The 27,613-nt window shown below is 46.2% G+C and overlaps 1 protein-coding gene across 1 annotated transcript; it reads right to left on the bottom strand.

The window, feature by feature from the left end:
• On the bottom strand, window positions 1–27,613 carry PIK3R2 (phosphoinositide-3-kinase regulatory subunit 2). The gene is made up of 16 exons (XM_060784849.2): window positions 27,367–27,613; window positions 23,659–24,136; window positions 19,129–19,221; window positions 17,260–17,322; window positions 16,408–16,548; window positions 13,645–13,846; window positions 11,513–11,598; window positions 11,270–11,378; window positions 11,027–11,125; window positions 9,493–9,673; window positions 8,552–8,677; window positions 5,352–5,494; window positions 5,026–5,202; window positions 3,382–3,453; window positions 3,016–3,186; window positions 1–1,695 (listed from the first exon to the last, which is right to left on the bottom strand). Exons 2-16 carry the CDS (start codon window positions 23,978–23,980, stop codon window positions 1,503–1,505), a joined length of 2,178 nt encoding a protein of 725 aa, XP_060640832.2. The 5' UTR covers window positions 23,981–24,136; window positions 27,367–27,613; the 3' UTR covers window positions 1–1,502.

Genomic DNA, 27,613 nt, shown 5'->3' with positions numbered 1-27,613 from the left:
TTTTGCAGGAACATATTTCATTTTAATTATATTTTCCCCTTTAGAAGTACCGTACAAAACTCTTCTTCTTCTCTTTAAACATTTGCGCGAGTACGCGCCTCTCTTACAGTAACAAACCCCAACATGAAATACTGGCATTTGACGACGAGGGAAAGTAAACAGGAATACTTCTTTTTTCTTATCTTAAATGGAAGGAACATGGAAAAAAAACTGATGCTGGCGGGAATGAGGAAAGGGAGGATGAGGGAGATGTTATTGCATATTTCTGAAGGGGACACTTTGGAGGCTAGTGGACCCCAGATGGAACAGGGGTTCTACTTTGGTTTTGGGGTTTCAAAGGGGTCCTGGGGGGATTCGAAAGGAAGACCTGAAACAATGCAGAGAAGGGTGATATGCTCCGAAATGGCAATAGCAGGGGTGCCCAGCAGCCCTTGTTTGGGGGAGATGTTGCATTCTGGGGGAAATAAAAACGCCCAGGCGATGGGAGACTCGAAATGGGGTCACTTGAGGAGCGGAAAGTGTCCTATTATGGCTTTGTAGGGAACAGGAAGAAAAGGCTGCCCTTCTTCCCCAGCATTTGATGGGTCTCCACACGAAAGCCAGCACTAGAATAAATCGGATGCCTGGAACAAGGAAAGTGGAGCGAGAAAGAGTGCCCCTTGTGTAGTGTACAATGTGCGGGGTTGCCATCTTCACCCCAATTTTTGCATATTTAAGGATTAAAAATGGCTGCTGCATGGGACTGAGGTGGGAGGAGGTGGATATGTCTTTCGCAGATAGATAAACCTGAAAGGATGGATTGGGGGGAAGCACCCCGACAGAAAGAGGACAAGAGCTGTGCGAAAAGAAGTCGACCCCTGACAACAGGACACAAGGGGGAAACAGGTGCCTTGTGGGACTGTCATGGTAACCGGCAACCAGGAAGGGACTTAGAAGGTTGTTGGCTGCAAAGGGACTTGGAAAGTTGGTGACTGTAAAGGGAACCGGAAGGTTGGTGACCGCGAAGGGACTTGGAAGGTCGGCGACCGCGAAGGGACTTGGAAGGTCGGCGACCGCGAAGGGACTTGGAAGGTCGGCGACCGCGAAGGGACTTGGAAGGTCAACGACCGCGAAGGGACTTGGAAGGTCGGCGACCGCGAAGGGACTTGGAAGGTCGGCGACCGCGAAGGGACTTGGAAGGTCGGCGACCGCGAAGGGACTTGGAAGGTCGGCGACCGCGAAGGGACTTGGAAGGTCGGCGACCACGAAGGGACTTGGAAGGTCGGCGACCGCGAAGGGACTTGGAAGGTCGGCGACCGCGAAGGGACTTGGAAGGTCGGCGACCGCGAAGGGACTTGGAAGGTCGGCGACCGCGAAGGGACTTGGAAGGTCGGCGACCGCGAAGGGACTTGGAAGGTCGGCGACCGCGAAGGGACTTGGAAGGTCGGCGACCGCGAAGGGACTTGGAAGGTTGGCGACCACGAAGGGACTGGTCTTGGCTTTGTGTCTTGGGGAGATTCCCTTCACCTGGGGGGATGCTGGGCCAGGATAGGGTGGGCTAAGGTGACATTGAGGGAGTCGTTGTGCTGGATGAGTGAGGTGTGCCGGTAGTGCAGGACCAGCTCCTGCAGAGAGGCGTAGAGGTTGTAGGGCTCCGCGAAGCCAAAGCCCGTGGCCGTCTTGTAAATCACGCAGTGCTTGGTGTCGCCATCCACCCTGCAAGAGGAAAAAGGGCACAAAGCACAGACCGGCGTCACTTTTGTAATCTAGACATCTAGCTATATATCCTTTCTCTCTAATTTATTTATCTAATTTATACATCTATCTATCTAGGAGCCCCCGGTGGTACAGTGGGTTAAAGCACTGAGCTGCTGAGCTTGTTGATCGAAAGGTCGTAGGTTCGATTCCGGGGAGCGGCGTGAGCTTCCGCTGTCAGCCCTAGCTTCTGCCAACCTAGCAGTTCGAAAACATGCAAATGTGAGTAGATCAATAGGTACCGCTCCGGCGGGAAGGTAACGGCGCTCCATGCGGTCATGCCGGCCACATGACCTTGGAGGTGTCTACGTACAACGCTGGCTCTTCGGCTTAGAAATGGGAGATGAGCACCACACCCCAGAGTCAGACATGACTGGACTTAAATGTCAGGGGACTACCTTTACCTTTTACCTATCTATCTAATCGAGTGCTTCTCAACCTGTGGCTCCCTAAGTGTTTTGGCCTACAACTCCCAGAATCCCAGTTTACCAGCTGTTAGGATTTCCGGGAGTTGAAGGCCAAAACATCTGGGGACCCACAGGTTGAGAACCACTGATCTAATCTCTTTATAATTTATACATTTATCTAATCTCTTTCTCTCTAATCTAATTTATAATTTATTTACATTATTTACACTATTTATACCCCACCCTTCTCATCCCGAAGGGGACTCAGAGTGTCTTACAGAACACACATACGGCAAACATTCAATGTCCATTATACAATTCACAAGGACAGACAACACAAACAGGCTTGGAGGCCATCTTGGAGGGGGGGAATGCTGTCACTCCAACTTGTATGCCGAGGAGCGTTTCTCCGATCCATGTCCTTAAAGGTGCCTTTATTGCCTCCCCGCTAAAAGCAGTACCTATTTACCTACTCACATTTCTGCTTTTGACCTGCCAGATGGCAGGTGATCTGGGGCTAACGGCGGGTTTTCACCCTGACCTTTCGATCAACAGGATTTTTCTGCAGTACAGTGGTTTAATCTGCTGTGCTAAGCTCAGATATCCATCTGTAATCTATCTATTTAATTTATATAGCTATTTAATCTCTCTCTCGCTAATCTATCTAATTTACACATCTATGTAATCTATCCGTCTATCTACCTAATTGATACATCTATTAATCTAATCCAAGACTGCCCAACATTTTGGACTTCAGCTCCCAGAATCACTGGTGTTGCAAGAACTGGAATAAGGGGCTTCTGGAAGCTTAAGTCCAAAACACCTGGAAAGTGTTCCAAATAATGAAATGTGTTGGGGGAGGGAGAGAACTCACACGACGGAGCATGCGTAGCACCCGCGCTGGCTGCTCTCCCGGATTAGGAAGGTCCCGTCCCGCTTGCCAGCCAGCATCTCCTCTGCCTGAGTGCGGTGGATCTTGCCCACGTACCACGTGCGTTCGTCGTGGTGCGGCAGCTCTTCCTCATCCTCCATCATGGAGTATTGGCTGCACATAGGGAGGAGGGCACAGAAACACAATCAGCCCTTGAGTGAGGAGGAGGTTAGAATGAAAGGTTTGCTCTCTTGGACTACATCTCCCAGAAGCTGAGGGACGGGGGACTTGTTACTTCAAAGACACCCCCCTCAGAACCCCCTCACCACCAACACAATGTTACAGCATGCTCAAAAGAGAGCCACATACTCCTCAGTTTCATTCTTGATCCCGAGCCATTCGTTGATTTTTTTTTGCCGCGTTCCCTTCTGTGTCAGCCACCTGGAAGAGATCAGAAAGGGAAGTGATCACCCCGTAGATCCAACTGTGCCCAGCGGGAGCTTAATGACTTATGGACCAAAGTATGGAATCAAGACAGGAGAACAGGGGACATCTATTGACCCTGAGACTATTAAGACAAAAAAATGAGTCGGAAGGAAAAAATGGATTCATCCCCATACTGAGTACACATGCGAGGACAATTAAATGGTTCAAACCTGTTGCAAACATTGAAGAAAGTTAGAGAGTTCAGATTCAAACTTCCAGATAAAAACATACACTTTACTGAACTCTGTCACATTTCCATCAACTATGAGAAAGGACTTCATCCCCGTACTGAGCACACATGTGGGAATGATTAAATGGTTCAAACTTAGTAGCAACCCTTGAAGAAAGTTAAGAGTTCAGATTTATTTATTTATTTATGATATTTCTATCCTGCCTTTCTCAAGCCCGAAGGCGACTCAAGACGGCTTCAAATTCCCAGACAAAAACACACACTTTACTGAACTCTGTCACATTTCCATCCATTCAGTCAGCTGTATGAGAAAGGACTTCATCCCCCTACTGAGCACACAAGTGGGGACGATTAAATGATTCAAACAGGTAGCAAATCTTGGAGAAAGTTTGAGAGTTTAGATTCAAACTCCAGATAAAAACATACGCTTTCCTGAACTCTGTCACATTCATCCACTCATAGTTGGCTCTATGAGACATGACTTCATCCCTGTACTGAGCACACATGTGGGGACAATTAAATGGTCCAAACTGGTATCAAACCTTGGAGAAAGTTAGAGAATTCAGGTTCAAACCAGATAAAAACATGCACTTTACTGAACATCACATTTCCATCCACTCATAGTCAGTTCTATGAGAAAGGACTTCATCCCCATACTGAAAACACATGTGGGGACATTTAAATGGTTCAAACTGGTAGCAAATCTTGAAAAAAGTTAGAGTTCAGATTCCCAGCGGACCTCCTGCTCACAATTTAACTTTCCAGAATCCTCAAGTTGTGTTGGTGATAGTCTAAAAACAGTTTTTTCCCCCTCAAACTTTGGGTAATGATAAATAATAGTAAAGCAATGCTTATCCGACATTTCGTCTTATTCGACGCTCATATCCAACACTCCCCTTTTCCTCCAGCATTTCTCCTTCAATTAAAGGAGTGCACCCCAACTCTCTCTCCATTCTCAATAACTGAAAAAGGCAAGACAAGGAGGAGGGAGGAAAGGGGAAAAAGAAGCAGGACCAGAAGCAGAAGCATCCCCTCCTTCCTTCCCTCTGTGATTTCCACCCATCTGGGGACTTCAGGTGTTGCCTAGACTTAAACATTTGAGTCTCTATTGTTAGTATTGTAGGTGTCTAGCACCATGTAAGACAGGTAAACAGTAGGAGACTCCGTATTATTCAACATTTTCATTTATCCGACGTTCTGCTGGCCTGGTTATGTCGGATAAGTGAGACTCTACTGTAGTAGAGTGCCTGGGACAGAAAAGTAAGCAGTGGGGATCCCAACAGAAGCAATGGGGATGGAAACTTTGCTTTCGTTTCCAGAAGGGGGACTCCACCTACACCAGATATTGGTCCCGGAGTTTGCGCAGCTGGAGCAGATCCGGCTTCAGGCTGTTCATTCGCTTGTCGATCTCCCGGTTTTCACTCGCTTGTTGTTTCAGGTCTTGCTCCAGCTTCATCTTGCTGTCGTGGATCTCCGCGATCCGGGATTTCAGCTTTTCCGAATTCATCAGGATCCTTGGGAGGGGAACAAGGGAACCATTATATGAGGTCTGTTGATACACCGTGACCCAGTATCTCTAGTGGCCACGGGTGTCCATGCTCTTGTTACATCTAGGATAGACTACTGCAACGCACTCTACGTGGGGTTACCTTTGAAGACTCACCGTTGCAGCTCCTTGTCGTTGCCCTCTCTCCGGAAGCGCTCCATGTAGTCCTGGCTACACTTCTCTTGGGTCTGGCATTGCTCCTCAAAGATCTTGATGGTTTCATTGAAGGCCTCGATAGCCGTCCGCTTCATCTGTAGTTCCTGCAGACAGACAAGCAGTTGACAGGACGGCTATCAAGAACTCCAAATCTTCCAAATGGTTAAGATTATACAAACTTGACCACAGAAAAGCTATCAATCCGACTAGGCTAATAACAACAACAACACCACCACGAGGGTTATTCAGAGAGTAAGGTTAAAAGATTTTTGAAATATACAAAGAATGACTATATTTTAATAAAATTTCTGTGGATTGTAGCATAGGTATTACATTTGAGAAAATCAAAGTGCTCTTCCAGCAAATGGCACCAGCCAATCCCTCTGCAATGCCAGAAATGGTGTAACATTAGAAAATGTTGTCCATTTCCGCTCCCTTGGCAGCCACCTCTCCACAAAAGTCAACATTGACAATTAAATACAACACTGCCTGAGCTCTGCGAGTGCAGCATTTTTCCGAAGGAAGCAGAGAGTGTTTGAGGACCCGGATATCCGTAGGGAGACCAAGGGGCTTGTTTATAAAGCTATTGTCCTCTCAACCCTGTTCTACGCCTGTGAAATGTGGACTGTCTACAGATATCACACGCAACTCCGCCCTGAGTCCCCTGCGGGGTGAGAAGGGCGGAATATAAATACTGTAAATAAATAATAATAAATAAATGTGCCAAGAGGAAGGTACATCAAGCCAACCCTGACCAGGACCACCTTCTGTCTGGAAACCGATGTCCTCACTGCGGGAGAACATGCGGGTCAAAAATAGGGCTCCACAGCCACCTACAGACCCACCGCCAAGACACTGAATTTGGAGGACCATCATCCTCGGGCTACAAGGGATCACCTAAGTAAGTAAGTAAGTGGTATTACATTATTTTTCCACATAATCACCATTCAGTTCAATACATTTTGTCATCTGTGGGACGATTTTTTGATGCCTGTGTCATAGAAGTTTCCCTCTGCCTTTCTTAGCCAGTTTGTCACTTCGATTTTCACTTCCTCATCATCGGAAAGTGTTTTCCCCCAGGTGTCCTTCAATTTAGTAGACAGATGAGAGTCACTGGGTGCGAGATCGGGGCTGTGACAGGGGGGGGAGGGGGGGCTTCAAACATCCCCATATAAGGAAGTCAACCACTCCTGTGTTGCATGAAGGAGACAGACTCCCGCCATCAGCATCCCACGATGTTTGTTTTGAATGGCTCTGCGAAGTTTCTTCATGGTCTCACAATATATTCCGTACCTGTTTTGTCACATGCTGTCTTGACATTACATCCTCTCCATAAACTGAAACGTTTGTGCAGTGAATCGCAGTAGCATTCATGCCGAACATTTAGGTAGCATACTACAGCGTGAACTTTGCACTTGGAGGGAAACTGAATGATGACGCTCATCTCTAACCTTCACCACAATACCAGTCGATGAGCTACTGACGACTGGCACTGCTCGTTCGCTTCCACTGGTTTCCCGCTACACCGCAGTGAAACCAACTTCCCCAGAGAAAATTCCCATAGCAAGAGCTACGTGCCATAATCTATATAAATAAAAATGTAATGTTTGTTTGTGCTATTCACAGAACTCAGAAACCACTGGGGCAATTGACACCAAATTTGGACACGATACACCTAACAACCCAATGTATGTTCTCCACTCAAAAAACCCCACGAAAACCAAAAGCAGAAAGGACTTCTAAACTGCATGTCCACAAAGGAGAAACTGCATGTCTACAGAGACCCATGGCCACACACCCCTCCTCCTCCTCGCGGGGAAACAGCTGGCCGTTAAAGCCAGGCACACGTGCACGGCCACACACACACACACAAGTGAGTGGAGTGGAGGAGGTGGAGGCAGTCTCCTTCTCCTTTCCCTGTTGGAAGAGGAAAGGGCGGATGAGTGCCAGCAGCAGCAACGGAGTAAGGAAGAAGGGGAGGAGGAAGGGGAGGAGGAGGGGGAGGGGGGGGGGAGGCGAGGAAGGTTCACCGTGCTTGAATGAAGGACCTTCCTTCTCTCCCTCCCTTCCCTTCTTTCCTCCCTTTCCTTCCTTCCTTTCCTTTTCTTCTTTCCTTCTCCTTCCCTTCCTTCCTGTCCCTCCTTCCTGGCCATCTGTCAGGGGTGATTTGAATGCAATATTCCTGCTTCTTGGCAGGGGGTTGGACTGGATGGCTCATGAGGTCTCTTCCAATTCTTTGATTCTATGATACCTCCCTTTCCTTCTTCTTTCTCTTTCTTCATTTCCTTCCCCTTTATTTCCTTCCCTCCCTCCTTTCTTCATCCCCCTCCTTTCTTTCCCTCCTTCCTTCCTTCTCCTCCCTCCCTGTCCTTCCTTCTTTCCCTCCCTTCCTTTTTCCTTCCTTCCTGTCCCTCCTTCCTTCTTCCTTTCCTTCTTTTCCTCCCTCCCTCCCTCTCCTTCTTTCCCTTTCTTCATTTCCTTCCCTCCCTCCTTTCTTCATCCCCTCCTTTCTTTCCCTCCTTCCTTCCTCCTTACTTCCTTCTCCTCCCTCCCTCCCTGTCCTTCCTTCTTTCTTTTCCTTCCTTCCTTCCTTCCTGTCCCTCCTTCCTTCCTTCTTCCTTTCCTTCTTTCTATGTAAGATATAAATACAATATTAAATGGAAGGGACAGTCAAGAAGTAACGAGAGAAGGAGGGAAAGAGGGAAGGAAGATAGAGAAGCAAGGAAGGAGAGAAGGAAATAAAAAGTGAAAGGAAAAAGAGAGGGAAGGAAGGAGATAAGGAACGAAAGATAGGGAAGGAAGGATGTAACCAAAGAGCAAAGAAAGGGAGGAAGGAAACAGGTAGAGATGGAAGAAAGATGAGAGATAGGGAAAGAAAAAGAGGAAAGGAAGGAAAGAGGGAAGGGAGGAGAGAAAGAGGGAGGGAAGGTTGGCCACAGCAACACGTGGCGGGTACAGCTAGTACTAGTATAATAGTATTATTACTATTACTTCTTCTCTCCTTACATTCTGGATAACCCTCATAATAATAATAATAATAATAATAATAATAATAATAATAATAATGCTATTTCTAACCCGCAAAGGGACTCAGGGCGGCTTCCATTTACAAAACTTAAGCAAGCTTTCACAATGTGGCAATTGACACGAGGTGGGCTCACCTGAGAGGTGCGGGTGTATTCTTCGTAGAGTAAGTCATACTCGCGGCTCTTGTCCTGGTACTGCTGGTGGTAGGCCTTCAGTTGCTCCCCAACTGCCTCCACGCTGTCCTCCTTCACCACTTGGTCCTATCAGGAGGGGAGAAGTTTCGGAAAGGCAGGGAGAGGCAGGTAATATATACATTAATAGTAGTAGTTGGTAAAGGTTTTCCCTGACATTGTCTAGTCGTGTCCGACTCTGGGTAGTGGTGGTGCTCATCTCTATTTCTAAGCCGAAGAGCCAACATTGTTTGTAGACGCCTCCAAGGTCACGTGGCTGGCATACTGCATGAACTGCTGTTACCTATTGATCTACTCACATTCGCTTGTTTTCGAACTGCTAGGTTGGCAGAAGCTGGGCCTAACAGCGGTAGCTCACCCCACTCCCCAGATTCAAACTACCAACCTTTCAGTCATCAAGTTCAACAGCTTAGCAGTTTAATCTACTACTTTCCCTGGCTCCAGTTTTGCCCCACTTTTCCTCCCCACTTGGTCTCTCTCCCTCTCTCTCTTCATGAAGCCAATCAACTCAAAGCTCCTCAAAGTGGAGAAGAAGACAGCAATCTCTCAAAGCGGACAAAAGCACGAGGCCTGGAGGTTGCTCCCTTGAATCCCTAAAGCCCTGGACTCTCACTCTAGCACTTCCTTTTAACTCAAAATGTGGCTCGTATGTCAGTGAAACCCAGGCCAAGCAATGGCTCTTAACTCAAAACGCTCTTAAGTCAGTACACTCTTAAGTCAAGGTTACACTGAACAGACTTTTTTTGTGCCAGCCCAACAATCCTTTCCCCCTCTTCCCTACACTGGCATCAGGAGGAGGACGTCAAAAACAGTTAAGAGATATGCAATGCGAATAAAAGCTTTCCCCTGGCTTGTTCCCACTCTGCTCAACGGGGTCACCTCACCTGCTGGTACTTGGAGATGGGGTACAGGAGGCGGGTGTCCAGTTTGGCGTTGTACTGAGCCAGAGACTCATGCCGGTAGTGGTTGATCAGCTCCACCACCGAGCCAAAGGTCAGGGGCTCTGAGAAGCCGTACTTTCCCTCCCGGTGGAAGATCTTGATCAGCTTGTTGTTGCCACCTTTCCTGCAGGGACAACGGAGGAGAGGTGTCACTCTCAATGGCAAATGCCTCCCCTTCACTCCACCTTCCCTTTATTGACATCCCTACTTTCTCACTGATTGGAACTCAAGGCAAAATGCTATGATAACACTGTTCTACAAATTTTCAGTTTTTCTCAGTTACGGAAACGAAATGTGCCGTTTCTTAATAAATTTAACATGCTGAATTCAAATATAATAATTCAATGTGTTAATTGGCTCTGGTTTTTATGCAACAGCTATTTCAATTTTCTCCACAATAGGTAATTCGTTAATATTATGATAATGCGCCTAACCTTACTGCATGTATATAAACCGTGAATATTTACTAAATTTTAGTCAAATTATATTGCCAATAGTTTATACATGAGACATATTTATTGAATTAGTCTATTGTTTATGTTTGTGCAGCAAGAAACTATATTAGTAGGCCTAATGCAGTTGAAAAGTCTGAAAGTTTAAGTGTCGCTTTAATCGTGACTTTAGTTTATATCCTGTTTGCTTCTCTTGACTTTTCTTTTGTATTCAAGGAAAGGATTGTCTCTTACAATGCTCCAGCAGTAGTCTGACAGCATTGACGGAGTCCATTTGCCTTGATATCTTTTTTCCATAGTGCTTTATTTACACACGTGCGAGGCATAACTACAGTAAAAAGAACAATGTAAAACGATGTTTAACGATACTGTCTCAGTCTTCAACTGACTGACCCTCACCGTTCAAAGGTCTGGCCTTATATAGGGCTTTCTGGCTTTTGCACACGGCACTAATACTGCGTCATCAAACTTTCTAGAATATTCTAGAATCTTCAATATTGTAAGTCGCAACGTGCATTTTTTCAACCATACGTGATCACGTGATTGCTTATATCATAAAAACTAGAGCCAATATACATTTTTAAATGTCATTTTCATTTTCAGCACCCCAAAATCATAAAAGAACAACTATTTTCAGGCCCGAAACTTTTTCTCCGTTGAACAGTGTAACTTATATAGAATCAAGAATAAAGTGTCATGAACTCATGTCTTTGTTTTGTGTGAAGACAGGAAATTGAGCCATGCGTTAGATCTGGCTGGTGTATATTTGAAACGAGGGTGAGGGTTGCCATGGAAACAGGAGTAATAAAGAGGAGGGGCCAGCGTGAAGGACAGGAGGCATGAGGGAAATAAACTGGCAGTTGGAATTTTGTTGCATTCCCTAATGCATACTTTTGAATTAAAGCCTTCCAACTTTGTTTGTGAGGTAATTATTTCGCCAGAAAGCTACAGATCCGGACATTAAAGATCAGAATCCACCAGAAAACCATTCCTCTTCAGTATACAAAAGGTATTGAAGGCCTCACCTAAGTGTCAAGGTGTATTCGCCTTGGATCTTGCTGGAGGCGTCTCGCACCAGGAACGTGCCGTCCGGTGTGTCCCGAAGTTTCTCATTCACTTCCTCCCTGCAGTTGAGACCAAAGGGGGTCACTTGCGGGACACTGGGGTCTGGACGAATAAAGGCCTGATCCCTCGGGGTGCAGATCCCTGCTTCCAAAACCTGCCATTTGCAACCCTCTTGTAGCCAATAGCCCTCCTCCTCCTCTTACCTGGAAATGTCGCCCCAGTACCACTCAGCGTCCTGGAGGGGGGTCCCATTGCTGCCATTGGGGAGGGGTCCCGCCACAGGTTTCGGTTTGGGGGGCTTGGGAGGTAGAGCTGGAAAAGAGAGGGGTAGCTACAGACAATGACCTCCTTTCCTTTTCGGAATCACCTGTTTTCTCTCGTCACCACCCTCCATACCACCCCAGCCTTACGGGGGTCTTCCAGGACCCCCGTGCTCCTGATCCTACCTGGAGGGGGCAGGTCGGGCTCTGAGTCTCTGTTCTGCAGAAGGGTTTGTAGGAAGACTGCAGGGAAGTCGGCAGCTGCCTCCGCACTGTGTGGAAAAGGGAGTCCAATAACGACCATATTTGTACCATACCCCTATACCCACCTCCAAGCGATTTAGTAAAAGGCCCTGTTCTGTCCCCCGAGCTAACTTTCAGGTACCCCCAATTCTAAGAGAATTGGAAATTTACAATTAAAGGTGTAAACAATAAACAAAAAAAAATTGTAATTGTCAGAAAGCTCAGTCCTCTAACCCCTCCCGGGCTGAATAACAAACAAATACTTTGACGAAACAGAGCTCAGAACTTAACTGGGAATTCTCTTGGTTACTTTCAAATAAATAGTCTTTTCTGGCCTCTTTTATGTGTCCTTTATCTGGCTTTGTCTCTTAAACTTTAAGTTTCCTCAACCTTAGGCTGAGTTTCCTAAAACATAGACTGGAGTTTCCTAAATGTGGAAGATGTTGCAGACTCTAGACTCCCTAGACCAGTGGTTCCCAACCTGTGGTCCGTGGACCACCAGTGGTCCACAAGAAATAAAATATGATCACTGGCCTAACAGTTACTACACCATTGCAGCGAAAGCGGTCCCTGGTCAAAGTGGTTCCTGGTATTAATGCTGGAGGGTGGTCCCTGGTCAAAGTGGTTCCTGGTCAAGGTGGTTCCTGGTCAAGTGGTCCCTGGTACTAATGTTGGAGAGTGATTCCTGGTCCAAGTGGTCCCTGGTCATAGTGGTCTCTGGTACTAATGTTGGATAGTGGTCTCTAGTCAAAGTGGTCCCTGGTACTAATGCTGGAGGGCGGTCCCTGGTCAATGTGGTCCCTGCTACTAATGTTGAAGAGTGGTTCCTGGCCAAAGTGGTTCCTGGTCAAGGTGTACTAATGGTCGTGGTTAAGTGGTCTCTCGTCAAGGGTGGTCCCTGGTACTAATGTTGCAGAGTGGTTACTTGTCAAAGCAGTCCCTGGTACTAATGCTGGAGAGTGGTACCTGGTCAAAGTGGTTCCTGGTCAAGTGGTCCCTGGTACTAATGTTGGAGAGTGGTCCATGGTCAAGTGGTCTCTAGTCAAAGTGGTCCCTGGTACTAATGCTGGAGGGCGGTCCCTGGTCAAAGTGGTTCCTGGTCAAGTGGCCTCTGGTACTAATGCTGGGGAGTGGTTCCTGGTCAAAGTGGTCCCTGGTACTAATGTTGGAGAGTGATTCCTGGTCCAAGTGGTCCCTGGTCAATGTGGTCCTTGGTACTAGAATTGGAGAATGGTCCCTGGTCAAAGTGGTTCCTGGTAAAAGTATTCCATGGTACTAATGTTGGAGAGTGGTTCCTGGTCAAAGTGGTCACTGGTGAAAGTGGTCCCTGGTACTAATGTTGGAGAGTGGTTCCTGGTCAAAGTGGTCCCTGGTACTAATGTTGAAGAGTGGTCTGTGATTAAGTGGTCTCTCATCAAGGGTGGTCCCTGGTACTAACATTGCAGAGTGGTTATTGGTCAAAGAGGTCCCTGGTCAGGTGGTCCCTGCTCAAAGTGTTCCCTGGTTCTAATGTTTGAAAGTGGTCCCTGGTCAAAGTGGTCCCTGGTACTAATGCTGGAGAGTGGTCACTGGACAAAGTGATCCCTGGTACTAATGTTGGAGAGTGGTCCCTGGTCAAGTGGTTTCTGGTCAAAGTGGTCCCTGGTACTAATGCTGAAGAGTGGTTCCTGGTCAAATCAGTCCCTGGTCAAAGTGGCCCCTGGTCCAGTGGATCCTGGTCAAATGGTCCCTTGTCAGAAAAAGATTTGGAACCACTGCCTTAGACTAACTGCAAAAGAGTTGTTGGGGAGGACAGCAATCTCCACCTCTGGGGGGTTTCTTAAAAGGACAGGGTCTAATTAAGGGTCCCTTCCACAGAAACTTAAACAAAAAGGAACTGAATCAATTTTAACCAAGGGGTTCATTTAAGGCTTAAGAAAAGAAAACAGTAACACCTCTGTGGGGGGCATGACAAGACCTCACATTCTCAATGAGAATTTGGGGAGAACTGGATGTCTCATAGACACGCAACCCGGGTCTTTTTTTCAGTAGCATGTTCCCCCCTCCCCAAATAAACAGACAGACCCCTGACCCACCTGGCAGAGGGAGCACCCCGTAACAGTAAGGGCCCAAAGATCTCCCCCAAAGTCAGGGGACAGAGCCCGTTGCTCTGGGCATGGGCAGCCACCTTGGCCAAGTGCTGCAGGAGGAACCGGAGAGTGAGGAGGTGCGGATGGGGCAGGGCCTCCAGGACTGAGAGAAGCTGCTGGCGGCACAGGTCCGGCGACGGGGCCGCGTCTGCAGGGAAGCAAGGAGGGGGTCAAAATCACCAAGAGGGAAGGAAGAAGTGCCCCCCACCCCAGTCTAGGAGGTATCGGGCGAGCTGGTAAAGGGGGGAGATGTTGCAAATGCCTGTGTCAAAGACCTGTACACAGAATCTCTGTTAAAGCAGCCACTTGCTAACTCGTAGTCAAAGAGAGTCCGAAGTCATAAAAAGCATGCAGTCCAACAAGGGCAAAGCACACAAATAGTTTAGAGTTTCTTTCCAAGGGTCAAAAGCAAGAATTCTTATCAACTCAAGCCGTAATCTGCGCATGGCTTGATAGATGCACAGTAGCAGGAAGGCGCTCCAAAGAGTCACCACTCCTGCACAGCAAATCATTGGCTGCCCTCTTTCTCCCCTCTTTGGAAGAACTTTATAATTCCCACAACCTTAAGAAAGCTCAGAGCATTCTTTCGTTTTTTAGTTTGATCCAATCCATGGCCCATGGATTGGCACATAGGCCAATCTTCCCCTCTTTTTCTTGTCTATCATATTTTTAAAACTAATTATTGGTTTTTTTCCCTTGCCATATGTGTTTGTTAATGTCTTTATTCCACTCTTTTATGTTTTTTTGGTTTCTTAATATGGGTAAGTTTTGAAATAAGAAGGTTATCTTGGGTAATATGTTCATCTTTATACTCGCAATCCTGCCCAGGAAGGATAATTTTAAATTTTTCCATTTTTCCAAATCTGCTTTGATCTCCTTCCATTTTTCCCCGTAGTTATTTTGTAGTAATTGTACATTCTTTGCTGTGATGATAATGCCCAGATATTTTAGCTTAGGAACTATCTCTATGTTCCATTCTTCTTTTAGCAACTCTAGTTTTTTCTTTGGGATTTTTTTGTAATTGCTTTTGTTTTATCCATGTTTATTTTTAGTCCCGCCACCTCACCAAATTCATTTATCTTTCCCACCCGATTTGTTAGTTTGGCTCTTCAATAACACAGATTATATCATCTGCAAAGTCCCTACATTTATATGTTTGGCCTTTTATAGATGTGCCCTTTAATTCTTTATCTTCTCTAATTTTGTTCATTAATATTTCTAGAGCCAGTATGTGATAAAAGGGCACCCTTGTCTTGTGCCTTTTCCTATTTCTACATTTTTGCTTTCCTGTCCATTCACTAATATTTTAACTTGTTGGTTTTCCTAAATTGCCACAATTATGTTTTGGAAGTAACAGCCTATATCCATTTCTTTTATGAGTATTTTTAAAAAATCCCAATTAACATTGTCGAACGCTTTTTCAGCATCTAAGGCCAAAAACATTACTTCTTTTTGGATGTTCCTTTCGTAATATTCTATTTGATCAATAACTATTCTCACATTTTCTCTTTGATGCTTGTTTGGGAGGAATCCCGTCTGTTCCTCTTTGATCCAATTTTCTAAGAATGCTTTGAATCTCTCCACTATTATACTGCTAAATAATAATTGCTTTCCTTTTAAAAATTTTCTTGTTTTTAATCATGTGTATTATTATTTTTTGTCATGTCAGGAGTGTCCTGTTGTGAGAGAATTGGCCGTCTGCAAGGACGTTGCCCAGGGGACGCCTGGATGATTTTGATGTTTTATCATCCTTGTGGGAGGCTTCTCTCATGTCCCCGCATGAGGAGCTGGAGCTGATAGAGGGAGCTCATCCGCCTCTCCCCGGATTCGAACCTGCGACCTGTCGGTCTTCAGTCCTGCCGACACAGCTTTAACCCTCTGTGCCACCGGGGGCTCCATGTGTATTATGAAAATATTTAATAAAGATTATTTAAAAAAAAGAAAGCTCAGAGCATTCTCGGGGATCCATGTCACTCAGCATATTCTTTTTTAAATTATTCCCATCTGGGAGATGGTACAGGGTGACAAAGGCAAAGACAAATAGACTGGAGGATAGCTTTTATCCTAGAGCTGTGGCTATGTTGTGTAGTTTCGCACTGATGTGGCATTGGGGGCTGTACAATGGTGGTGATGAGGGGATGTGGAAGGATGGATGTGTTGTTTTGTGGTATGTGAGGGGGAAAGCACGTAATTTCGTTGTGCAATAACACAAAGATAAATAAAGCTTTTCGATTCTGTTCTATTCTATCCTAACTAGTCCAGTCACCAAAGTCAAGGTTCAATCCAAGAGTTCACTGACAGAAATTCAGGCTGTAGCATTTTCACAACATTGCTCCAGCAACTACCACCTCAAGCCTCCAGCTCTTATGCCACTTTCCCAAGCACTCTCTCCTGTTGGCCCTCCTCTGACCCAACCAATTAGCTCTCTTCCATTGGATGGCATCAGTCCGTAATTGCAGCCTTAATAGCTGGAATGCTTAACTCCTGGTCTACTTCCTGGAGCTCCCAATCCTGTCCTAACTCTGTCCCGGCTTCCCTGAGGCTCCTGGTCCTGCTTTGCAGCAGTGTCAGGCTGCTCAGGCTCTCTGCTCACCATTGACTCAGATGCTGAGCGAAGCAGCCCTTAATCTTTGTCCTCATCACAAGTCTGACAGCCCACGGATCTCGATATGGCACTCTCCCAACCCCATAAGAAGCCTCTTTCCTCACCTTGAAGCACCCGCAGGATCTCCACCTGGGTACAGGCCGGCACCACGGGGGTCGGGAGGTCCTGAAGGAAGCCCTTGAGAGCATCACCAAGGGAAAGAGGATCTGAGGCCTCCAGGTCACCAGCCGCCACTGCCGCCCAGTCTGCGGGGAGAGAAACAAGAGAGCGGCTTCATTGCCATCTTTCCCCATCCAAGTATAGTCCCCTTTCGGATGCCACCAGATGAGGGAGTACATCCAAACAACAGAGGGTAAGCCCCCCAAAGCAATAGTTCGGCGCAACTTTATATACTCCATCGGCCTTTGCATGGAAACCCAAGGGTGGTTAATTAGCCATAACAAACTTAAGTGGGCAATTCCCAATTGCTGGGGTTGAATAGGGCTCCTTTGTGCATTTGAAGCATTTCTGTTGCATGCAAAATGCAGAGAGTGGGGGCTTTGTTGTGGCTGCTAGACCTCATGGGGGTGTCGAGGGGTCACATGGGGGAGTCAAAGGGTCATGTGGAGTGTCAAGGAATCACATGGGGGTGTCAAGGGGTCACGTGGGGTATCAAGGGTCACATAGCGGTGTCAAGGGATCTCATGGGGGTGTCAAGGGGTGTCAGGGGGTAATGAGGGTCTCATGGGGTGTCAAAGGGTCTCATGGGGTGTCAAGAGATCTCATAGGGGTGTCAAAGGGTCACATGGTGTGTCAAGAGATCTCATGGGGTGTCAAAGGGTCACATGGTGTGTCAGGAGGTCTCGTAGGGGTGTGTCAAAGGATCACATGGGGTGTAAAGGGATCTCATGGGGATGTTAAGGGTCTCATAAGGGTGTCAAGGGGTCACATTGGGGTTTCAAGGGTTTGGTTCCTACCAGTTCGAAGCGCCTGCCTGAGTTCAGAGCCAGATGTCCTGTAGAGCATCTTGTTCTCCAGCCCTGTGGAAGTCGAAGGAAGTCACCGGGAAAGGAGAAAAACAGCAAGAGGGCAGGTTAGTGGGTTGGGGGTACACATACCCATACATATAAACACATTAGGTTTGGTCACAGATCCGTTTTGAAAAACCATTTCTAAAGACGCCATAAAATGAGGAGGTAATTTATATTTAAATGCTCTTTCAGGTGCTGTGGCTCCCATTGAAATCAGTGACTCAGCTTCACTGAGGACAAACGATGCCAGAAAGGGTGGTATCTTCACTCTGGTGCTTTTAATCCAGTTCTTAACGAAGGATATAAGGACAAACAATGGCAGAAAGGGTGGTATCTTCACTCTGATGCTTTTAATCCAGAGTCACCGGTGGCGCAGTGGGTTAAAGCCTTGTGCCAGCAGGACTGAAGACAGACAGGTCGGAGGTTCGAATCCGAGGAGAGCACAGATGAGCTCCCTCTGTCAACTCCGGCTTCCCATGCAGGGACATGAGAGAAGCGTCCCACAAGGATAGTAAAACATCAAAACTTCTCGGCATCCCCTGGGCAATGTCCTTGCAGATGGCCAATTCTCTCACACCAGAAGCGACTCGCAGTTTCTCAAGTCGCTCCTGACACGAAAAAAAAATCCAGTTCTTAATGAAGGATATAGGGACAAACGATGCCAGAAAGGGTGGTATCTTCACTCTGGTGCTTTTAATTCAGAGTCACAGGTGGTGCAGTGGGTTAAACCCTTGTGTCAGCAGGACTGAAGACTGACAGGTCGGAGGTTCGAATCCAGGGAGAGCGCGGATGAGCTCCCTCTGTCAACTCCTGCTTCCCATGCGGGGACATGAGAGAAGCCTCCCACAAGGATAGTAAAACATCAAAACATCTGGGCGTCCCCTGGGCAACATCCTTGCAGATGGCCAATTCTCTCACACCAGAAGCGACTTGCAGGTTCTCAAGTTGCTCCTGACACAACAAAAAATTCCAGTTCTTATTGAAGGATATAGGGACAAACGATGCCAGAAAGGGTGGTAGCATCACTATGGTGCTTTTAATCCAGTTCTTAATTAAGGATATAAGGACAAACTATGCCAGAAAGGGTGGTTTCTTAAGACTGATGCCCAAAAATGACAGGGAGGGGATGCTTGGAAGCCCCCCCCATGGCCACCAATGGGCTGGATCCAGGCATGTAGCCGGGAGGGGGGGGGCTTGAGGGGCTTCAGCCCCCCCCCCCCCGATATTCTCATGGTGGTTCGCGAAAAGGCCTTACTGGTGCATTATTTATACTGTTATGTTTATTCATATCATGATCTGATCACCATACTCAATATATCCCATATGCATGGGGGTATTGGGGTAATGATACAAAAGGTTTGCTAGGCTAGACCCTCTTTCACTCAGACTCAGCCCCCCCCGAAACTCAGCCCCCCCCCCAAAAAAACCCCTGAAAAATATTCACCCCCCCTCCCCCCGAAACGAAATCCTGGCTACGGGCCTGGCTGGATCAAAACCAAATCTTCCGACTTCCAGGATCAAAAACGGATTTCTGTCCTCTTGTATTTGGGAAGCTCCAAAAAGTGGATCTGCCCCCCAAAATCAGGACACCGAAACAGATCACTGTTTACCCAAATTGCTCAACCCTAATACATATACACATATATACTAGATGTTGGACTAAATGTCCTTTGAGTTCCCTTCTAAGTGCTTGGGACCAGATCTGGGCAAAATTCAGCTTTGGGGGGGGGGGGATTGTGAATCGTCGCCCCTCCCTCTTGGAACAAGCATACTCCCAAATGTGAAGGGGAGACTCTCCTTCTGCCCACAGCTCACCTTTCTTCTCAATGCCGTCCACCATCCGGCACAGCAGAGGCGGAGCCACTTCAGGCGGCCCAAACTGATCCGACAGCTCCGGAAGCATCATTCCTATGGAGGGATTCGAAAACAGGGTAATTAAAGGGGGTCAAGCAAAAAGGGAAGGGACCCCAACCCAGTCCTATTCCTGGGGAGGTTGCTCAGCTTTTTAATTTAATTTTCCTGGGCATTGTGCCCATTCTTAAATTATTCGCTTTTGTTTTCCTTCTTTCTACGCAGGAGACACCAAAGGGCCTCCCTCCAATGACATTGCAAGTTATAGTGAATGCCATGAACATGTCTAAGAGCCCTGCCAATGTCCTCCACAAACACAATTCTGCCCACCACTCAAGTGAAGGCTTTCATACAGGGACCATTGTACCCACCAAGAAGGCCCTCTCTCTCATCCCCACCAACCGTGCTTGTGACGGTGGTGGGAGCGAAAGGAGGGCCTCCCCGGAAGATCTTAAAGTTTGTGCCGGTTCATAGAGGGGGATGCAATTGCAAAGATAGGCGAGGCCCGAACCGTTTAGGCTATATAGGTCATAACCTGCACCTTGAATTTGGCTCGGCAAATTATCGGCAGCCAGTGAAGCTGTTTTAAAAAAGGCGTTGTATGCTCCCTATAGTTTGCTCCAGTAAGGAGCCTGGCTGCCGCCCGCTGTACCAGTTGGAGCTTCCGGACCATCTTCAAGGGCAGCCCCACGTAGAGCGCATTGCAATAGTCTAATCTGGATGTAACCAAGGCGTGGACCACACTGGCCAAGTCAGACTTCACGAGATGTGGTCGCAGCTGGTGCACGAGTTTAAGTTGTGCAAAGACCCTCCCGGACACCGCCGACACCTGAGCATCAAGTGAGAGCGTTTGAGTCCAGGAGGACCCCAAAGCTACGGACCTGCGCCCTCAGGGGGAGTGAAACCCCGTCGAGCACAGGTTCCCACCCGGTACCGAGACAGCTTTGGTCGCCTTGGTGGATGACCTCCGTAGGGAGCTTGACAGGGGGAGTGTGACCCTGTTGGTTCTCTTGGATATTTCAGTGGCTTTCGATATTTCAGCCGGTATTGCACCAGCTGACATCCGCCGGGAAGTAGCAGCCAATAGTGAAAGGACCAAGGCAGAGACATCTCCAGCTCATCCCCTGTTTGGGTATCAGCCAGCACGTCAACGACTTAAATCAAGACATAGTTTTCTTAGATCTACAGAGACACTCGCTGGAACACCCCAACAAGCGAGAGTCCAAAAGTGGCATGCCCAAACCCAGCACCTCAATCCATGGGTGATACCAGATGAGAGACTCCCCCCTGGGCATACAGAAGACTGGGCGACTTGGAAGGCGCTGAACAGACTGCGCTCTGGCACCACGAGATGCAGAGCCAATCTTAAGAAATGGGGCTACAAAGTGGAATCCTCGACATGCGAGTGCGGAGAAGAGCAAACCACTGACCACCTGCTGCAATGCAACCTGAGCCCTGCCACATGCACAATGGAGGACCTCCTTGCGGCAACACCAGAGGCACTCCAAGTGGCCAGATACTGGTCAAAGGACATTTAACCAACTACCAAATCTGCAAAATCTGTGTGTTTTTTTCTCCTTTTCTTTTTAATCTGTGTGTTTGTTTTGCTATGTTAGAATTGTAATACAATGGTATGGTTGCTGATGACACGATAAATAGCGGCTTTCGATACCATCAATCATGGTATTCTTCTGGGATGACTCTCTGGGATGGGTCTTGGAGGCATGGTTTTGTCATGGCTCCGATCCTTCCTGGAGGGCCGCTCCCAGATAATGAAGCTGGGAGACTCCTGCTCGGACTCCTGGCCTTTGACCTGTGGGGTCCCGTAAGGTTCCATTCTGTCTCCCATGCTTTTTAACATCTACATGAAACTGCTGGGAGAGGTCATCCGGAGTATTGGAGTTGGGTGCCATCTCTACACAGATGACATGCAACTCTACTACTCTTTTCCACCTAATTCCAAGGAAGTCCCTCGAGTGCTGGACGAGTGCCTGGCCGCTGTGCCTGTCTGGATGAGGAGGAACAAGCTGAGGATCAATCCCAACAAGACAGAAGTCCTTTTGGTAGATCGCAAACCAGATCGGGGTATAGGATGGCAACCTGTGTTGGATGGGGTTACACTCCCCCTGAAGTCACAGGTCCGCAGTTTGGGGGTCCTCCTAGACTCATCACTTACGCTTGAAGCTCAGGCCAGGAGGGCCTTCGCACAATTAAGACTTGTGCACCAACTGCGACCGTACCTCGTGAAGGCGGATCTGGCCAGAGTGGTCCATGCCTTAGTCACCTCCAGATTGGACTACTGTAATGCACTCTACGTGGGGCTACCCTTGAAAACGGCCCGGAAATTCCAACTGGTTCAACAAGCGGCAGCCAGGTTGCTAACTGGAGCTCCTTACAGGGAGCGGTCAACCCTCCTGTTTAAGGAACTCCATTGGCTGCTGTTCATTTACCGGACCCAATTCAAGGTGCAGGTGCTTACCTACAAAGCCCTAAATGGTGCGCGACCACATTTCTGTGTACGAACCCACACGATCTCTTCAATCATCTGGAGAGGCCCTGCTCACGCTCCCACCACCATTGCAAGCGCGATTGGTGGGGACGAGGGAGAGGGCCTTCTCGGTGGTGGCCCCTCGACTCTGGAACTCACTCCCCAGGGACATTAGACAAGCCCCAACTCTGGCAGTCTTTAGGAGGAGCCTGAAAACGTGGCTGTTTCAGTGTGCCTTCCCAGAATAAGGAAACTCCCAGCAATACGTCCTCAAACGCACTTTAATACTGATTTTGGATTGTCTGCACATTCTTCCCTCTTCGAAACCTTTATTCCAATTACATGCTACCTGTTCATGCCCAGCATTATTTTTATAAAAATTTTAATTATTGCCTTTGGCCCAGCCATTGGTTTTTAAATGCCTCGTGTTATTGTTATTGTTTTTGCTTATTTTGCTATGAGTTTTGTATTGTTATTTTTAATGCTACTCTTCTAGGACCTCTTGTTTGCAAACAGAGGAATTGATCAGCAACTGAACATACTAGAGAGGTTTGGGGAGAATTCTTGGGGAGAGGTACTGGGATGTTTAGTTTACCTGCAATCTAAGAGCACTCTGAACTCATCCACTGATGGACCTGGAACCAAGTTGGCACACAGAACGCCCATGACCAAGAAAACACACTGGAGGTCTTTGGAGGGATTTCTAGGAGTTGTAGTTCACCTACATCCAGAGCGCACTATGAACCCAAACAATGATGGATCTGGACCAAACTTGGCATACATGCCCAATATTCCCACATTTCAATACTGGTGGGTTTTGGAGTGAATTGGCCTGGAAATTTTGGAGTTGTAGGCACTGAGATTTATAGTTCACCTATAATCAATGAACACTGTGAACTCCACCAAAGATGGCATTGGACCAAACTTGTCACACAGAACCCCCATGACCAGCAAAAAATACTGGAAATCTTTCGGGATAATTTACCTTGATTTGGGGGAGTTGTAGTTCTCCTACATCCAGAGCACACTATGAACCCAAACAATGATGGATCTGGACCAAACTTGGCATACATGCCCAATATTCCCACATTTCAATACTGGTGGGTTTTGGAGTGAATTGGCCTGGAAATTTTGGAGTTGTAGGCACTGAGATTTATAGTTCACCTATAATCAATGAACACTGTGAACTCCACCAAAGATGGCATTGGACCAAACTTGTCACACAGAACCCCCATGACCAGCAAAAAATACTGGAAATCTTTCGGGATAATTTACCTTGATTTGGGGGAGTTGTAGTTCTCCTACATCCAGAGCACACTATGAACCCAAACAATGATGGATCTGGACCAAACTTGGCATACATGCCCAATATTCCCGCATTTCAATACTGGTGGGTTTTGAGGTGAATTGGCCTGGAAATTTTGGAGTTGTTGGCACTGAGATTTATAGTTCACCTGTAATGAATGAACACTGTGAACTCCACCAAAGAAGGAATTGGACCAAACTTGGCACACAAAGCCCCCATGACCAACAAAAAATACTGGAAATCTTTCGGGATAATTTACCTTGATTTGGGGGAGTTGTAGTTCTCCTACATCCAGAGAGCACTGTGAACCTAAACACTGATGGATCTGACCCAAACTAGGTACACAAAATATTCCAAAATTTTATTATTGGAGGGATTTGGGGAGAACTGGCCTTCCCTTCACCCACAACCAGAGAAATGTTGACCTCCACCAGTGATGGACCACACTTGGCGCATAAGAACCCCCATGACTAACTCAACCTACTGGAGAGGTTTGAGGGGACTGACTCACCGTACTGAGACTTGTAGTTTACACTACAACCAGAGAGAGCTTTGATTCTATATCGAACTCAAAGGCTTCACACTGAGGCGGCATTACAGGGTGGTGCAATCGTGATTGAAATGTGCATTGTTTTGGTAATTCTACATAGGTATTAATAGATGCATGCGGCCGAGAGAGTGTTCCCCTTGACCCGCCTACCTTGACCTGCCTCCGAGCCAGGAGCGGCGGGCAACGGCCGGGACATCCGGGGCCGCTGGGCTGGGAGGGCAATCTGGACAGTCCCCAGGTATTCCACGTAGGTGCCAGGGAAGTCCCCCTTCTGCCGACTGCGCTCGTTGACCCCCGGGATCCACCCGACGCGGTGCGGGAAGGCCTCGTCCCCATCCCGGAAGCCCCCCAGCGCCTGTAGGGCCCCCTTACTGACCACCAGCACGTCCCCTGGGAGCAGGTCGATGTCCTCCTCCCGCTCCTTGCGGTACGGGTACAGGGCCCGGTACTGGAACCCTTCGGCACTGCCCATGGCTCCCGGAAAAGTATCTGCTGTGATATTATGATTAAGTGCAGCCCCGCTCCCGCAACTTGAAGCCCCGGCTCAACCAGACGATGGAGCAGAGGGAAAACGTGACCAGCATAATCTTTTTCGGGGAGGCGGGACGCTTTTCAGGGGGTCCGTTCCCTAGAAAGGAAAGAGAGAAAGAGAGAGGAGAGGTCATCGCTTGCAGCGGCGTGCTTTTTCCCACCTCATTTCCGGAGCCTGCGTGTGTGAGGGCAAACGACTCTAAAATAAAGCAGAGCATCCAAAAACAAACAGGATACCAAAGTTGAGCATCAGCTCATTCGCCATGATAAAAAATAACTGCATTTCTTCATAATCAAGAACTGAGCCTGAGCTACTCTAACACCCATCTCTTCCAAGGTTTCAAGAGTGGGAAAACCTCAATCACGACATCTCTCCTGACACACAAGCAGAGAGAGATCTCAAAGTACACAGCACATATATGATATTATTACTGCTAATAGTAGTAGTAGTGCCATTGTTATTATTAGCAATAATATGATAATGCTGTCGAAGGTTTTCATGGCGGAATCACTAGGTTGCTGTGAGTTCTCAACCTCTGAGGATGCCTGCCATAGATGTGGGCAAAACGAAAGGAGAGAATGCTTCTGGAACATGGCCAGACAGCCCAGAAAGCTCAAATCAACCCAATATTATTATTACTAATCATATTATACTAATAATACTAATAATATTATTGCTACTAATAATTAAAATAATACTATTAATGTACAATTTTGTTGTTGACATTGCTACTACTAATGGTGATGATAGTATTATTACTGCTAATAATAGTAATATTGTCACTACTACTATTATTACTAATGATAGTTATTTTGTTGTTACTATTATTAATACTAATAACAATAATATTATCGCTATTACTGCAAGCAGTAGTAATAATAACATTACTAATAATACCATTATTGTTGTTATGGTTATTACTACTATTACTACTAAAATAATGACATTTTTATATTACTGCTAATACTACTATTAGTATTACTACCATGATTACTGCTAAAATGGCATGACTGCTATTGCTAATAGTGATATTACTAATGATTATTATTATTATAGTATACTTTTTTTGTTCTTAATATTATTACTACTACTATTTCTACCAATGATCTTATTTCCAATATGATTATTACTACTAGTAGTAATAATAATGTTATTACTAATAATTACTACTGCTAGCAGTAGTAATAATAGCAGTTGTATTGTTGCTGTTGTTATTATTATCACTATTATTATTATATTTCCTCTGCGCACAATGGGAGGGTGGTGTTGTGAGGCAAGCAGGGTTTCCCCTCTTGAATAATAGTAGTAGTCGTAGTCATATTGTATTATTATTATTATTATTATTATTATTATATTTCTTCTGGCGCACAATGGAGGCAAGCAGGGGTCCCCCTCTTCAATTAGAAATAATGATATTATTATTATTACTAATAATAATAATAGTAGTAATATTGTATTATTATTATTATTATTATTATTATTATTATTATATTTCCTTTGGGGCACAATGGGAGGCTGGGGTTGTGGGGCAAGCAGGGATCCCCCTCTTTAATCAGTAGTAATAACTATTATTATTGTTATTATTGTTGTTGTTGTTGTTATGACTAATAATAGTACTATTGTTACATTATTATTATTATTATTATTATTATATCATTATTATATTCCCTCTGGCACACAATGGGAGGGCAAGCAGGGGTGCCCCCTCTTGAACCAGTAGTAGTAATAACGATATTATTATTATTACGACTAATAATAGAAGTAATCCTATTGTTGCATTACTATTATTATATCATTATTTTATCATTATTATATTTCCTCTGGTGCACAATGGGAGGCTGGTGTTGTGCGGCAAGCAGGGGGTCCCCCTTTTGAACCAGTAGTAGTAATAATGATATTATTATTACTAATAATAGTATTAGTAGTAGTCCTATTGTTGCATTATATTATTATTATTATTATTTTATCATTATATTTCCTCTGGCACACAATGGGAGGGTGATGTTGTGGGCCAAGCAGGCCGCCCCCTCTTGAACCAGTAGTAGTAATGATATTCTTATTACTAATAATAGTATTAGTAGTAGTCATATTGTTGCATTATATTATTATTATATTATCATTATATTTCCTCTGGCGCACAATGGGAGGCTGGTGATGTGCGGCAAGCAGGGGTCCCCTCTTTTGAACCAGTAGTAGTAATAATTATATTCTTATTACTAACAATAGTATTAGTAGTAGTCATATTGTTGCATTACATTATTATTATATTATCATTATATTTCCTCTGGCACACAATGAGAGGCTGGTGATGTGCGGCAAGCAGGGGTCCCCCCTTTTGAACCAGTAGTAGTAATAATGATATTCTTATTACTAATAATAGTATTAGTAGTCATATTGTTGCATATTATTATTATATGATCATTATATTTCCTCTGGCACACAATGGGAGGCTGGTGATGTGCAGCAAGCAGGGGGTCCCCCTTTTGAACCAGTAGTAGTAATAATATTACTACTACTACTAATAATAATAATAGTAGTAGCAGTAGCAGTATTCACTACTACATACTGTTTCCTCTGGTGCACAATGAGAGGCTGGTGATGTGCGGCAAGCAGGCCGCCCCCTCTTGAACCAGTAGTAGTAATGATATTCTTATTACTAATAATAGTATTAGTAGTAGTCATATTGTTGCATTATATTATTATTATATTATCATTATATTTCCTCTGGCACACAATGGGAGGCTGGTGATGTGCGGCAAGCAGGGGTCCCCCTTTTGAACCAGTAGTAGTAATAATATTACTACTATTAATAATAGTAGTAGTAGCAGTATTTACTACTACATACTGTGTATTTATTATTATTATTACTTCTATTTCCTCTGGGGCACAATGGGAAGCTGATGTTGTGGGGCAAGCAGGGTTCCCCCTCTTTGATCAGTAGTATTGTTGTTTTGTTGTTGTTATATTTACTCAGGGTCACAATGGAAGGGGGTGGGCTAGATGGCCTTTAGGGCTCCCTCTTTCCCTCCTGATCCATGCAAATATTCTCTAATTTAGTCCTCTCCATATACAAGGGGGAAATGTGTGTGTGTGTGTGTGTGTGTGTGTGTGTGTATATATATAGAGAGAGAGAGAGAGAGAGATTCTCAGCAAAGGACCCCTCTATTGTTTGCATTGGGAAGGAGTCAATGGGTGTTTGGAATTGGAGGGCTCTAGGGCCTTTCCTGCCCCCCATCTCTCAATTAGTTATAATATATGAATTGCAATATCTTAAAAGACCCCCATTTCGACCCCCCCCCCCCATTTCCGGTCCTGATCCGACCCACCTTTTGGCCGCCGAGCGATCCCGACCTCCTTTTGCAAAAAGCCTCCCTTTGCAAAGAGCTGCAACCCCGAACCCCGGGGAAAAAGACGGAAAGGGCCGAGACTTGGCGAAAAGAGCCGAACACTTTCTCGGGCTCTGGCGGAAGCAGGCGAAGCGCTTCGGGGGCGAGCGTGACGTCAAAACTGAGAGGAGCCGGTTTTCCACAACTAGTCGGTGAACCGCCGGGAGGGGGCGGGGGGAAAAGGAGA

Source organism: Anolis sagrei, chromosome X (genome assembly GCF_037176765.1).
Source record: "Anolis sagrei isolate rAnoSag1 chromosome X, rAnoSag1.mat, whole genome shotgun sequence".
Classification (NCBI taxonomy): Eukaryota; Metazoa; Chordata; class Lepidosauria; order Squamata; family Dactyloidae; genus Anolis; species Anolis sagrei.
The sequence above is the reverse complement of the archived record's forward strand: the minus strand, read 5'-3'. Positions and strand labels throughout refer to the sequence as shown.

Bases quoted from the DNA above. Each gene is read 5' to 3' on its own strand.
- PIK3R2 (XM_060784849.2), bottom strand. From the start codon at position 23,980: ATGGGCAGTGCCGAAGGGTTCCAGTACCGGGCCCTGTACCCGTACCGC. The intron at 11,599-13,644 runs GTGGGTCAGGGG...TTTTCCACACAG, and splicing joins CGGGGTGCTCCCTCTGCCAG to TGCGGAGGCAGCTGCCGACT. The intron at 9,674-11,026 runs GTGAGGCCTTCA...TTGTCCCTGCAG, and splicing joins GAATACACCTTGACACTTAG to GAAAGGTGGCAACAACAAGC.